General features: G+C 35.7%; 1 protein-coding gene across 1 annotated transcript in view; it reads right to left on the minus strand.

Moving 5' to 3' along the window:
- The window catches only part of SOAT1 (sterol O-acyltransferase 1), a 39,437-nt gene extending 28,038 nt beyond the window's left edge, over positions 1–11,399 (minus strand). Inside the window, exon 1 of the mRNA XM_005880251.2 lies at positions 11,277–11,399. Within this exon, the coding sequence (XP_005880313.1) occupies positions 11,277–11,391 (115 nt within the window). The 5' untranslated portion in view covers positions 11,392–11,399. The remainder of the gene's footprint in view (positions 1–11,276) is intronic.
- Positions 11,400–12,347: the final 948 nt, after the last annotated feature.

The raw sequence follows: 12,347 nt of genomic DNA on the forward strand, positions 1-12,347 counted from the left end.
AATAAATAAAAGATTGGTGAAGACACATTGGCAAGAGTATGGGGCAATAATATAGATGGGAATGTAAACGGGTGTAACATTTTGAGAAGTAAATTTAGTAATATCTTAATTTTAAATGCAAAAACTCTTTGACTCAGCAATTTCACTTTTAATAAAAAAAGATTGGTGAAGACACATTGGCAAGAGTATGGGGCAATAATATAGATGGGAATGTAAACGGGTGTAACATTTTGAGAAGTAAATTTAGTAATATCTTAATTTTAAATGCAAAAACTCTTTGACTCAGCAATTTCACTTTTAAGAATGTATCCTACAAGTACACTAGCACAAGTAAGCAATGATACTGTTTCAAGGATATTCTGTATAGCACTATTATAATACTGAAACCCTGGAAATAACTTAAATGCCCATCCATAAAAATAAGTTAAATAAATTACCAAGCATTTGTGCAACAGAAATACTACACAGATACTTTTAAAAGAATTACACTTATATACATATCCTGAATAAAAAGATGTCTAAGACTTACTAAGTTTAGAAAAAGCAAACTGCAGAAAATATTCCAAACACAATGCCACACGTAGGGAAAGAAACAAAACATGACTACTTAAGGAGAATTATTACTTAAAGACTTTCTATGATGCCTGCATTTTTAAATGAGTATATATTACTTTAAATTTAAAGATTTATAAGCATATTTCAGCATTTTTTTAATGAAACCAAAATATCTTGCATTTCTTGAATAAGGACTATGAAGAGAAAATAGCCCCAGTATTTAGCATGAGGACAACAGATTGAGATTTTAAAGGGGTAATGTGAATAATCTACAAAAGCAATAAATGGAAATACCAATCACAATTGGTCTATAACTTTTTCAAAGCTAAAAACAGATTTCTATTCTGTAATCAAAATATATCCAGGAACTATATTACTCAATCAGAGTTAACTTTGGTTTATTTTTCTTTTATCACACACCTGTATCAACTGTGTGGGTTATCTACACAGGGGTGAGCAAAAGTAGGTTTATAGTTGTGAGTATGCAAAACAGAGTTAATAAAACTATTGCAATAATCATAACCTGTGTGTCTCTTTCCATACGAGAACTGTACACCTACTTTTGCCCACCCCTGTATATGCAGTAAGAGAATTAGCCTTATTATCATTAAACTTTTATAACATCATATGATCCTATTTTTAAATCCAAAGAGAGAATGTCTGGTAGAAATATTAAAAGATTTCATGTAAAAAAAAAACAAACAAAAAGATCTCATGTAGATTTTAATTCTTAGTTGATTTATTATATATATAGCAGAGAACTGTAAAGCTACCTACGGATCTGGGACAGAGAGCTGCAACACCATCAAGGAGAAGATAAAATAATACCTTAATGAACCTATGATATGTTTTGCTTAATATCATATTGGAAACAGTGCTTTCACACTTGCCCTCCTTTGTTCTGCAAGAGGAAATCTAAGCACTGACAGGCTATTAGTCATCCACTATGTAGGCAGTCAGTCATGACTACACACTCAGTTAAGACTTCAAGCCCTACCTTCTCACTTCCTCCTGGCCTTTCTAATTTTGTCTTCCTATCTATGAAAACAAAACACAAATCCATCTGTACTACTCCCCCTGCCCCCACCAATCCTCTCTAAAAGTAAACAAAACACCATACACATAATCTATACTGTCTTAAACTCCATGCCTTTGCGAACTCCTATCTTCTGGCCTGAAAGCTCTCTCCCAGTCTCTTGTTCAAAGGCCAAATTCTACTTCTGTGAGACTTCCTTCCATTCTAAAGCAAGGTACCCCTCACCCTATTGGTCTCCTATTCCATTTAGTTACTATAATTTACTTAACTCCTATTTATAACATAGGACTGCTTTCTGTTTTAGTATCTTATTTATCTGAACTTTTAGCAAACTTGGTACACTGCCTTAAACACACATAGATTAAAGGTGCTTAACGACACTAGACTAACCTGAAGGCAGTACCAGACTTTAATCTCAGATGCATGTGTTGCATGTAAGGGCATAATCAAATGACAGCTAAGACCAATTCTTATTCTAAGTGCCTAAAATTCCAAGATTTAACTTTTGATAAAGTTTTTAAAATTAGATTCCAGAATGTTCTTTGTTTTATTATTGATTTTAAGGAGAGAGAGAGGAATATTGATTTGTTGTTGCACTTATTCATGCATTCAATGGTTGCTTCTTTTATGTGTCCTGACCAGAGATCAAACCTTGGCATATCAGGACAACACTCTAACCAAATGAGTTACTACCCAGCCAGGGCCAACAATGTTCTTGATAGAACAATGAAAAGATTAAAAAATACAAGCTCTTTCCTCAAACATTTTATCCATACATATTTCTTGCAACTACACCTTTAAAAACTATCATAAAGTGAACTGTATTAATATTTTCCCCATTAGAAAATTGTTACAATTTATGATTATATTCCTGCCCCAGGTCTTGGCAACACATGGAGATAAAATCAGGAAGAATATCTCATTAGAAGCAAAACATATCATAGACTTCCTTTCAAAATAGTCAAGTTGTACCTCATGCCCCATTATTTAAAACTGAATGTACCCGTTATGCCTGGGCAAAATTGTACCCAAATGATTTTTTTAGCAACTCTCTTAGAAGACAGATTTGCCTCAAATACATTTCACCGCAGAAAACAATAATCACTGACAATATTTTGTAGGCCCTCTTAAAATGTGAAACCTTTATGGGCTGATTTTTTAGCATAATTCTTTTTTTAAAAAAGTTTAAAAAGCTGTCAAAGAAAATATCAGCTAATACCTTCCATTTCTTTTGACTAATCTTCCTGTAATGAGCTAAAACATTCAATCTCCTTCTTTTGACCTTAAAAGCTATAAAAAGTATTAATTAATACTCAGTAACTTTATTTCTGCTGGTAACTATGTTACCTCTCATTGCACAAAGCATTTTTCAAGTTAGTGAAATTTTTCATCTCTCAGAATACCATATAATTTACTCAAAAGGTTACATCATCAACGATTGAAAAAAGTTTGAAGTAACAGGTACTCCCATATTGCCACTGGGAGTGCAATATTTCCAGAGGACAATCTGGCAATCTCTACCAAAATAATCTTATAATATGCATTCCCTTTGACCTAAAAACAATTTCTAGGAATGTATGCATGGAAAAATCACAACCATTTGGACTTTTGCTTATCTGTTTTTCTAAAACAAACATGCTTTTGCCTTTATCCTAAGGGGGAAAGAAGGGAATGTACCCTCAACCTATTCAGTAGATAAAGGCTCTATGTGGACTGGTCAGTTTTATGATTAGATGCATATATTGGATGAAGGTGCAAAATTACAAAATAACGGGTTTTTTTCATTATTTTGCCAAGGGATTTTCAAAATATGTTACAAAATATGTTCTTTATGTTCAGATATATATATCAACACTGAACTTGAATAGCACTACAGTATATTAACTGAGTTAATGCTTGTAAAACACTTAAAACGGTGCCTGGCATACAATAAACCTGTTAATAGTTGTTATTATTATTATTATTATATAATTAATTAGCTCTCAAATGAACAAAGTAGCAAAGTAAAAAGTAGTCAAGGATAAGCATAAATTTGTAAATTAGGAGAAAGGTAGGGAACTTCCTCAATCTGATAAAGGGCATCTACAAAAGCCCACAAGTAACTATTATTTGCAGGTAGCATGATCATATATAGAATATACTATAGCCCAGCCAGTGTGGCTCAGTGGTTGAGTGTTGACCCATGAACAAAGAGATCATGGCTCGATTCCAAGCCAGGCACACGCCTGGGTTTCGGGCTCGATCCCCAGTAGGGGGTGTGCAGGAGGCAGCTGATTGATGATTCTCTCACATTATTGATGTTTCTATCTCTCTCTCCCTCTCCCTTTCTCTCTCTGAAATCAATAAAAACATGTGTGTGTGTGTGTGTGTGTGTGTGTGTGTATAAAGAAAATACTACAAAACCCACACAAAAACTATTAGACCTAAAAAAATAAGTTCAGCAAGGTTGCAGGATATAGTACCAATACACAAAAGCACTTCTATACAGTAGCAACAATCAGAAAATGAAATTAAAACAATTCCACGTATAGTAGCATCAAAAGAAACAAAACACTTAGAAATAAATTCAACAAAAAAGTGTAAGACTTACACTCTGAAAATTATAAAACATTGTTGAAAATTATTAAAGGAGACCTGAATAAACTGAAGGACATCCCATGTTCATGGATCGATAGATTTAATATTGTTAGGATAGTGTATTAGTTTCTTGTGGCTGCTGGAATAAGTTACCACAAACTTGGTGGCTTATAAGAACAGAAATTTATTCTCTTATAGGTCTGGAGGCTGAGCTGAAATCAAGGTATCTCAGTAAGACTGCACTCCCTCTGGAGACTAAGTAGTTTCAGGTCCTTACTCTTCAGCTTCTGATAGCTGCCAGCATCCCTTGACCTGTGGCACATCACACCAATCTTCAAGGCCAGTATCTATAAATCAGGCCAGTATCTATAAATGTCTCTCTGCTCCCTCTCCACATCATCGTCTACTCTGTGTGTGATCAAATCTGCCTCCTACCTGTGATATATGCGACTGTATTCAGCACCCACATGGATATTCAAGATAATCTTATTTCAAAATTCCCAATTTAATTGATATCTGCAAAGACCACCCCACTATCCTCTTTTCTTGCCATATAAAGAAGCATTCTGTTCCAAATTTTAGGGCCTTTAGGGGAAAGAGCATTTTTCAGCCTACCACAGATGGCAGTACTCCTGAAAAACTGGTGTGGATATTTATGTGCAAAAGACTAAAGTTGAACCCTTATCTTATACCAAATGCAAAAATTAACTCAAAATTTTTTACTGACGTAAATATAAGACACAAAACTATAAAACTCCTAGAAAAAAAGAACAGGAGAAAACCTTTAAGACACTGGGCCTGTCAATGATTTCCTGGATATGATACCAAAAGTATGGCAATAAATGTAAAAATAGACAAATAGGATCATTTCAAACTTAAAAATGTCTATGCATCAAAGGACACAATCAACAGAGTGAAAAAGCAACCTATGGACTAGGGGATAATATTTGTAACTCATATATCTGATGAGTTAATTTCCAGAATATAATTGCTACAACTTAACTCAAGAACTCCGACGACTCAACAACAATTAACTAAAAAATGGCCAAAGGACATGAATAGACATTTCTCCAAAGAAGATATACGAATAGTTAACAGGTATATGAAAAGTGTTCAACATCACTAATAATTCACAATGAGGTATCACACCACACTCGTTAGGATGGCTACTATTTTAAAAAATAATAATAGCCCTAGCTGGTTTGGCTCAGTGGACGGAGCATCAGCCTGCGGACTGAAGGGTCCCAGGTTCATTCTGGTCAAGGGCACATAACCCGCTTGCGGACTTGATCCCCAGTAAGGGGCATGCAGGAAGCAATTAATCAGTGATTCTCTCTCATCATTGATGTTTCTATATCTTTCTCCCTTCCTCTCTGAAATCAATAAATTATATTTAAAAATCAGATAAACTCCTTGCAGTGAGTTGAAATGTTAAAAAATAAATAGACCTCTCTGAACAATAAAATATATTTAAATAATAAATATATTTAAATAATAATAGTAAGTGTTGGTAAGGATGTGGTGAAATTGCAACCCTTATGCACCATTGGAGGGATTGTAAAATCCCTATGGAAAACAGTATGCCAGTTCTTAAAAAAAAAATAAAACTAGAATTACCATACAATCCAGCAATCCCACCTCTACTTATTTATCCAAAAGAAAAGAAAGCAGAGTCTCAAAGAGATATTTGTATACTTGTGTTCATAACAGCAGCATTATTCACAATAACCAAAAAGTGGAAGCAACTCAAAAGTTCACCAATGGCATATGAGTAGGTAAAGAAAATATGACATATGCATGAAATGGAATATTATTCAGACTTCAGCAAGAAGGAAATCTTACCACATGCTACAACATAGATACATCTTGAAGACATTCTAAGGGAACGAAGCCATTATGCCAGTATGATTTCACTTATCTGAGGTATCTAAAGGAGTCAAATTCTAGACCTAAAATGGAATGGTGGTTACCAGGAGCTGGGGAAATGAGGAGTTTTTTAATGGATATAGTTTTAGTTTTACAAGATGAAAAGTTCTGGAGATCTGGTGCACAACAATCTACTTAACATTACTGAACTGTACACTTAATAATAGTTAAGATGCAAATTGTTAGGAAAGTTCTTAACACAATTAAAAATTGCAAATAGCCGAAACCGGTTTGGCTCAGTGGATAGAGTAAGTTCTTAACACAATTAAAAATTGCAAATAAAATAATTTTTAAGTGGACAAAAACTTGAAAGAAATTTCTCCAAAGATATACAAATGGCCAATAAGGACACGAAGAGATGCTCAACACCATTGGCCATCAGGTAAATGCGATTCAAAACCACAATGAAATACCACTTTCCATCCATTACAGTGGCTATCATCAAAGGACAGATAATAACAGGTATTGGTGAGGATGAGAAGAAATTGGGACGCTCACACCTTGCTGGTGGAAATATAAAATGGGGTGGCTGCTTTGGAAAAATCTGGTAATTCCTCAAAAAGTGAAACACAGATTTACCATGACTCAACAACTCTACTTCTAGGTATATACCCAAGAGAAGTGATAACATATGTTCACACAAAACTGTGAACAGCAGCATTATTCCTAATAGCCAAAAACTATAAGCAACCCAAACAACCAAATGATAAATACTAACTAATAAATGGATAAACAAAATGCAGTAAGTATATCCATACAGTGGAATATGTTCAACCCTAAAAAAAGAATGGAGTAACTAATACATGCTAAAGCATGGAAAACATTATGCTGTGTGAAAGAAGCCAGACACAAAAGACCACATGTTCTATGATTCCCATCATAGAAAATGCCCAGAACAGGCAAATATAAAGTGACAAGAAATAGATGAGTAGTGGCCAGGGCTGGAAGAAGGGGAGCATGGAGAGTGACTGTTAAAGAGCATAGGATTCCTGCTGGAGATGATAAAAATATTCTGTAATTAAACAATGATGATATTATGTTAGACAAATGGTTTCTGTTGCTTGGTGTGAACAAGGCCATCTTAAGCAGCAAGCTGCTCACCCAGAGAGGGGTGAGCCTATATCACCTGAAAGGAATGTTCTTACAAAACAGGTCCATTGAACTGTCACTGCCTTGGAATACACAGCTCTTAACCACAAGCCACCTGTGTTCCTGGAAGCTCTCTATATCAAGGTTCCAGCCCTTTCGTGCAATAAATGGAGATAGATGCACATTCTTGCTGGCGTCCAACACCCTGCTATGCCCTGCCTTCCCTCACTTGGTTGTAATTTTGGAGTTTCCTGCCTCTGTCTTTGGTCTCTAGGCACTGTCCTCCAGGAGGGCTCCACCTCAGGAAATTTTCCGAATGTGATTGTAAAATGTAAATGTACTGACAACCAGTGAATTGTACTTCTGAAAATGGTGAATTTTATGGTTTGTAAATTATATCAATAAAAATACTAGAAGGAATGAAAGGAAAAGAAAAAAAGGAAAAGGAGAAGGGGCCAAATGGGGAGAAAAGAGGATTTAGAGGAGAAAAGAAAATGAGGAGGAAAAGAAAGAAAAAGAATTTAGACCAATCCCTACTCAAATCATATTTCCACATTTAGGGTAAAGACAGAACTGGTAAATGGCAGAATACTATTAGGTCTAGGGAAGATTCTAAATTTTGGCTTTTCCTATCAAGTTATGCAGGGTTCTCATTTCTATTTACTTCTAGTACGAACCATTCCACAGAGTATTACATGAGATGCAAATTAGAAAGAGCCGAAATGACAGGTACACTGTGTCATGAAAAGAAATAGTAAGGAAGAAATAAGGTTTTTTAAATTTAAACAGTCAACAACAACAAAAATTTAAGCAGGCATAGTAACAACAAAAACACATAGGATAAGTTTAAGGTAAATGTTGCAATCCAATACTATGTATCAAAATAAATATTTAAAAATAACATCCTTTAACCCTGCAATTCCTCTTTGGCATCTGACAATTACGTAGAAATATTCATTACCATTTCTTTATAACAGAAAAAAAAGGAACCACTTAAATATTCATCAGAGAAACAAGTAAATAGTATAGTGTATAAACTACAATACTTGCTAGCCATTTATCTATTACTTGACAATGGGAAGACATCTACAATGTGCTGAAGATCCCAGTTACTAAACAGCATGTAAAATATTCTATTTTGTAAAATGTTACTTACTTATGGAAATTAAATATCTCTGGAAGGACATATACTCATTTCTCAATGACAGAATTTTGAGTTGAATTAATGATTATTTCACCTGATAGGCATTGGATAAACTAAGAACATTTTTGTGAAAATGTGAACTAAATACTGTAAAATCACTATAATGGTAGCTATTAATTCAATAAACCAAAGGTTGGGTAATCATATAATTTATCTAACAAACTGGGGCACTTCTGAGAATGCAAGGAGACCACATAAAGAATTACGCTAGCCGAAACCGGTTTGGCTCAGTGGATAGAGCGTCGACCTGCGGACTGAAGGGTCCCGGGTTCGATTCCGGTCAAGGGCATGTGCCTGGGTTGCGGGCACAGCCCCAGTGGGAGATGTGCAGGAGGCAGCTGATCGATGTTTCTCTCTCATCGATGTTTCTAACTCTCTATCCCTCTCCCTTCCTCTCTGTAAAAAATCAATAAAATATTAGAGAAAAAAAAAGAATTACGCTGGACACAGGTAAAAATTGAGACTAACCTGAGCAAATTAAGACAAAGTCACCCTACTCAAAGGTTACTAGAATTACAAACCACGGAATAAGAATCCAGTTACATATGTTGAGTTTAATGGGGAAAAGTCATGGGGTTATCTCAAAGTGATATATCACAAGGTAGTTCTAGCTGAGTCTCAGAGTTCTTGATCCCAGTGGTTCACAGCCAGTGATGTCAATCAGCACTATCCAGCGAGCTTTTCCAAACTTACCATTCCTGGACCCTTCCCCTGAGATTCTGCTTCAGTAGATCTATAATGGGGTCCAAGAAGCTGTTTTGGTTTGTTGGGTGGTTTCTTTTCATTCTACAGTAATTATACATATGCTGTGATGGTTAACTTTGTATGTCAATTTGACCAGGCTAAGGGAAGCCCAGAGCTGGTAAAACATTATGCCTGGGTGTTTCCAGAAGAGATAAGCAGTTGAATCAGTGGACTGAGTGAAGAATGCCCTCTCCAATGCTGGGGGCTGAACAGAATGAAAGGCAAAGGAAGGACACGTAGGCTCTTCTCGCTTGACTGCCCTGGGACAATGCCGCTCCTGTTTCTTTGATTCTCAGGACTTCGAACTTCAGGTTTAGACTAGAACTACACCACTGGCTCCCCTGGTGTAGACAGAAGACTGTGGGACTGCTCAGCCTCCACCTGAGGCAATCCCTCATGATAAATCTTTCTATGTATCTAGATATATCCGTTTGGTTTTGTTTCTCTGAAAGGCCCTGACTAATAAATGCCCCAATGACAGAATACTAGGTCTAGGTATTCTGCCAGTAAGATGCATGTCTAACTTTAACCTGCATATGAATCGCCTGAGAATGTTATTAAAATGAAATTTTATTCAGTAAATGTGAGGTGGGATGTTTCTAATAAGCTACCGGGTGGTACAGATGTTCTGGGTCCTGGTTGCTGGGCCACACGGTCTGGCGTAGCATGGTGTCTTTTAAGTACTTAAAACTCAAGGCTACATTTTACCCACCTGCTTATTCCCCAAAGTGACCAAATATTTAAATAACTAAAAAACACAATCTATTTTCAGATGAGCATTACTTAACATTAATCCAAGAAGGAGGTCATACTTAATTTACCAGTAAGCTTAAAAATTCAATTTTTAATATCTAAAACGTGGAATAATTACAACTTAATAAACTAAACAATAAGGAGTACTGAAAATATGTAGAAATTTGAGTAATTTAAACACATTTTAAAATTGGGACATAAAGAGAAAATTGTATCTGGTGATAGACAGTTTCAATAAAAAGTAATTTTTCTGTCTCTAAGACAAACAAAATGGATTATCACCCAGACCCTAAATCATGAAAGGGGAATGTTTCTACCCAATGTTGGCTCAAATTTCCCATTTTATATCATACTAAAACTGTCCCATAAGCAATATAAATATTTCATAAGTAGCTAACTAAGAGTACAGTAATCAATACACTTCATTATGCAAATGTAAGCTGAAACATTTTGGGGACCCAGCTGCTCATATTTACAATTAAATTTAAGTAGGAAAAGCAAAAGAATGTTTCTTTATTTAAGAAGTTCATGATGCCAGACAACTTGTCTCAAAGTTTCACTTCTATTTGTTAACCAAACAAGCCTCAAACTTTCAAATCCATGTTGAAATGAAACCTATACAAATGTCATTGCAAAAATAAATAGCCTGAGGCAATAAATGACATAAGTTGGAGCTATCAATCTTAAGTATAAACCTTGACCTTAGCAAGTACTATGTCATACTTATCTTTGTATTCGTGTGCTAAACAGACTTGGATATAAGAATAAAACTTCCTAATCTCTCTACCTCTCCCAAGATTTATAGCCCGGTAGTGAACTAGGTTAGTTATCCTGGTTATTACTTTCAGGCTCATTACAACTATATTAAGAGAGTAATTAGTAGCACTTATCCATAAAAATCCAATTATGTTAATTGCAGAGGGAGGGTTTCTTATTCATATAACTCAGAGCTCCATGAGGACTGATCACTGCTGTAAGCCTCAGCTCCTAGCAGGGCACCAATCATTATTGGTAGGTTAGGTGGTTGAAGAAATGAATAAATGGATGAATGGTGTCTAAAACATAGTAGATACCCAAAAAATATTCACTGAATTAAGAGCTTGTTTTTCTAATTTATCATTACATGAAACACTATGTAATATAAATCCTACATTAAAGTATACATTGCAAACTCCATTTACATCAATAAAGCTCACCTCTATGAGATGTGCTGTGTCACCAGTAGTATCTTAGGTGGCTGTGACTGACAATTAAATTGGTGTTCCTTTACATTCTCAGTATAGTTTCCCTTCTGCATCTTTGCAGTGCCAGAGATGGCTCAGTGTTCTAGAACATGAATTTGCTCTCTCTTTCATTAATTCACCTCAAAAAAAAAAAAATTAAAAGCCTCACCATTACTAGGTGTCTCTGGGGCCTGCTTTGCAGGGTTCCCCTGGTCTTCCTTTTCTTCAGGATCGTCACTGGACTTTGACAGCCGTTTTCTTAGAGACATCTCTTCGCCCACCATTGTGTTATCTAGGAAAGAAGATGCAAAAAGTTATGAACCAAGTATCTGGTTTAGGCAAATTTCACAATATTCAGAGGTAAAAGACTGGTATATTCTCTCCCTTTTGTTTTACTTTGATCATGTTTAAGCATTTTCTGAGTACAACATACTATAACAAATGTGAAGAAATTAGTCCCTATAAAGTAACTGGCTGGTTTCAAAGGCTCTTATTTAAACAGAGCCCTCATTCTTAAAGAACATTTTAACTGAACAAACAAGGCATAAGTATATGAAAAATCAAGAATTCAATAATAAAAGGTATGTACAAAGATGCCGCAAGGTAGAGTACGATGAATAGTCAAGTCAATGGTGAAAACAATAATATCTGAAGGTCAGAGACAGAAGAGAGCATTAAAAGATGTAAAGGTTTCACAGAATAGAAGGTATCTGGACGTAGTCTTGAAGGAGGAGAACAGGGCACTCATGGGTAAGAAAGGGTTAAAACAAGGAGCCCTGTTCAAGAGATCACAACAGACCACTTTACAAGAGGACAAGAAACAAGCTTTTGTTGAGTATCTATAAAGTGCAGGGACTCTATGTGCTTTCCGTTTTCCCATCTAACCTTCATAACAACTCTGCAAAACAGATGGCGTTACTCCTGGTTTCCATATGAGAGAAAAATAAGGCTCAAAGTACTTACTGTCAATACCTTCCACCCCCACACCAGTTGCACAAGTTGGGTTTATTAGGAACACACACCATGGGAAACTGTGGGGTGACTCAGTAAGGGGGTATTAGAACTGACTTACTTAGGATTTGGAACTTGGCTAGGTGATTTTGGGTGAGAGTACAAAGAAGCAGAGGTTCACTGTTCCGTGGGTGCTGTCAGAAAGCCGAGACAATGCTATGACTGGGTTTTTCAACACATCTCTATAGGAAGGCTCCCTAGAAGGAAGATAAAGCTGGAATTGATAAAG

Source organism: Myotis brandtii, unplaced genomic scaffold (assembly GCF_000412655.1).
Source record: "Myotis brandtii unplaced genomic scaffold, ASM41265v1 scaffold630, whole genome shotgun sequence".
NCBI classification, from domain to species: Eukaryota; Metazoa; Chordata; class Mammalia; order Chiroptera; family Vespertilionidae; genus Myotis; species Myotis brandtii.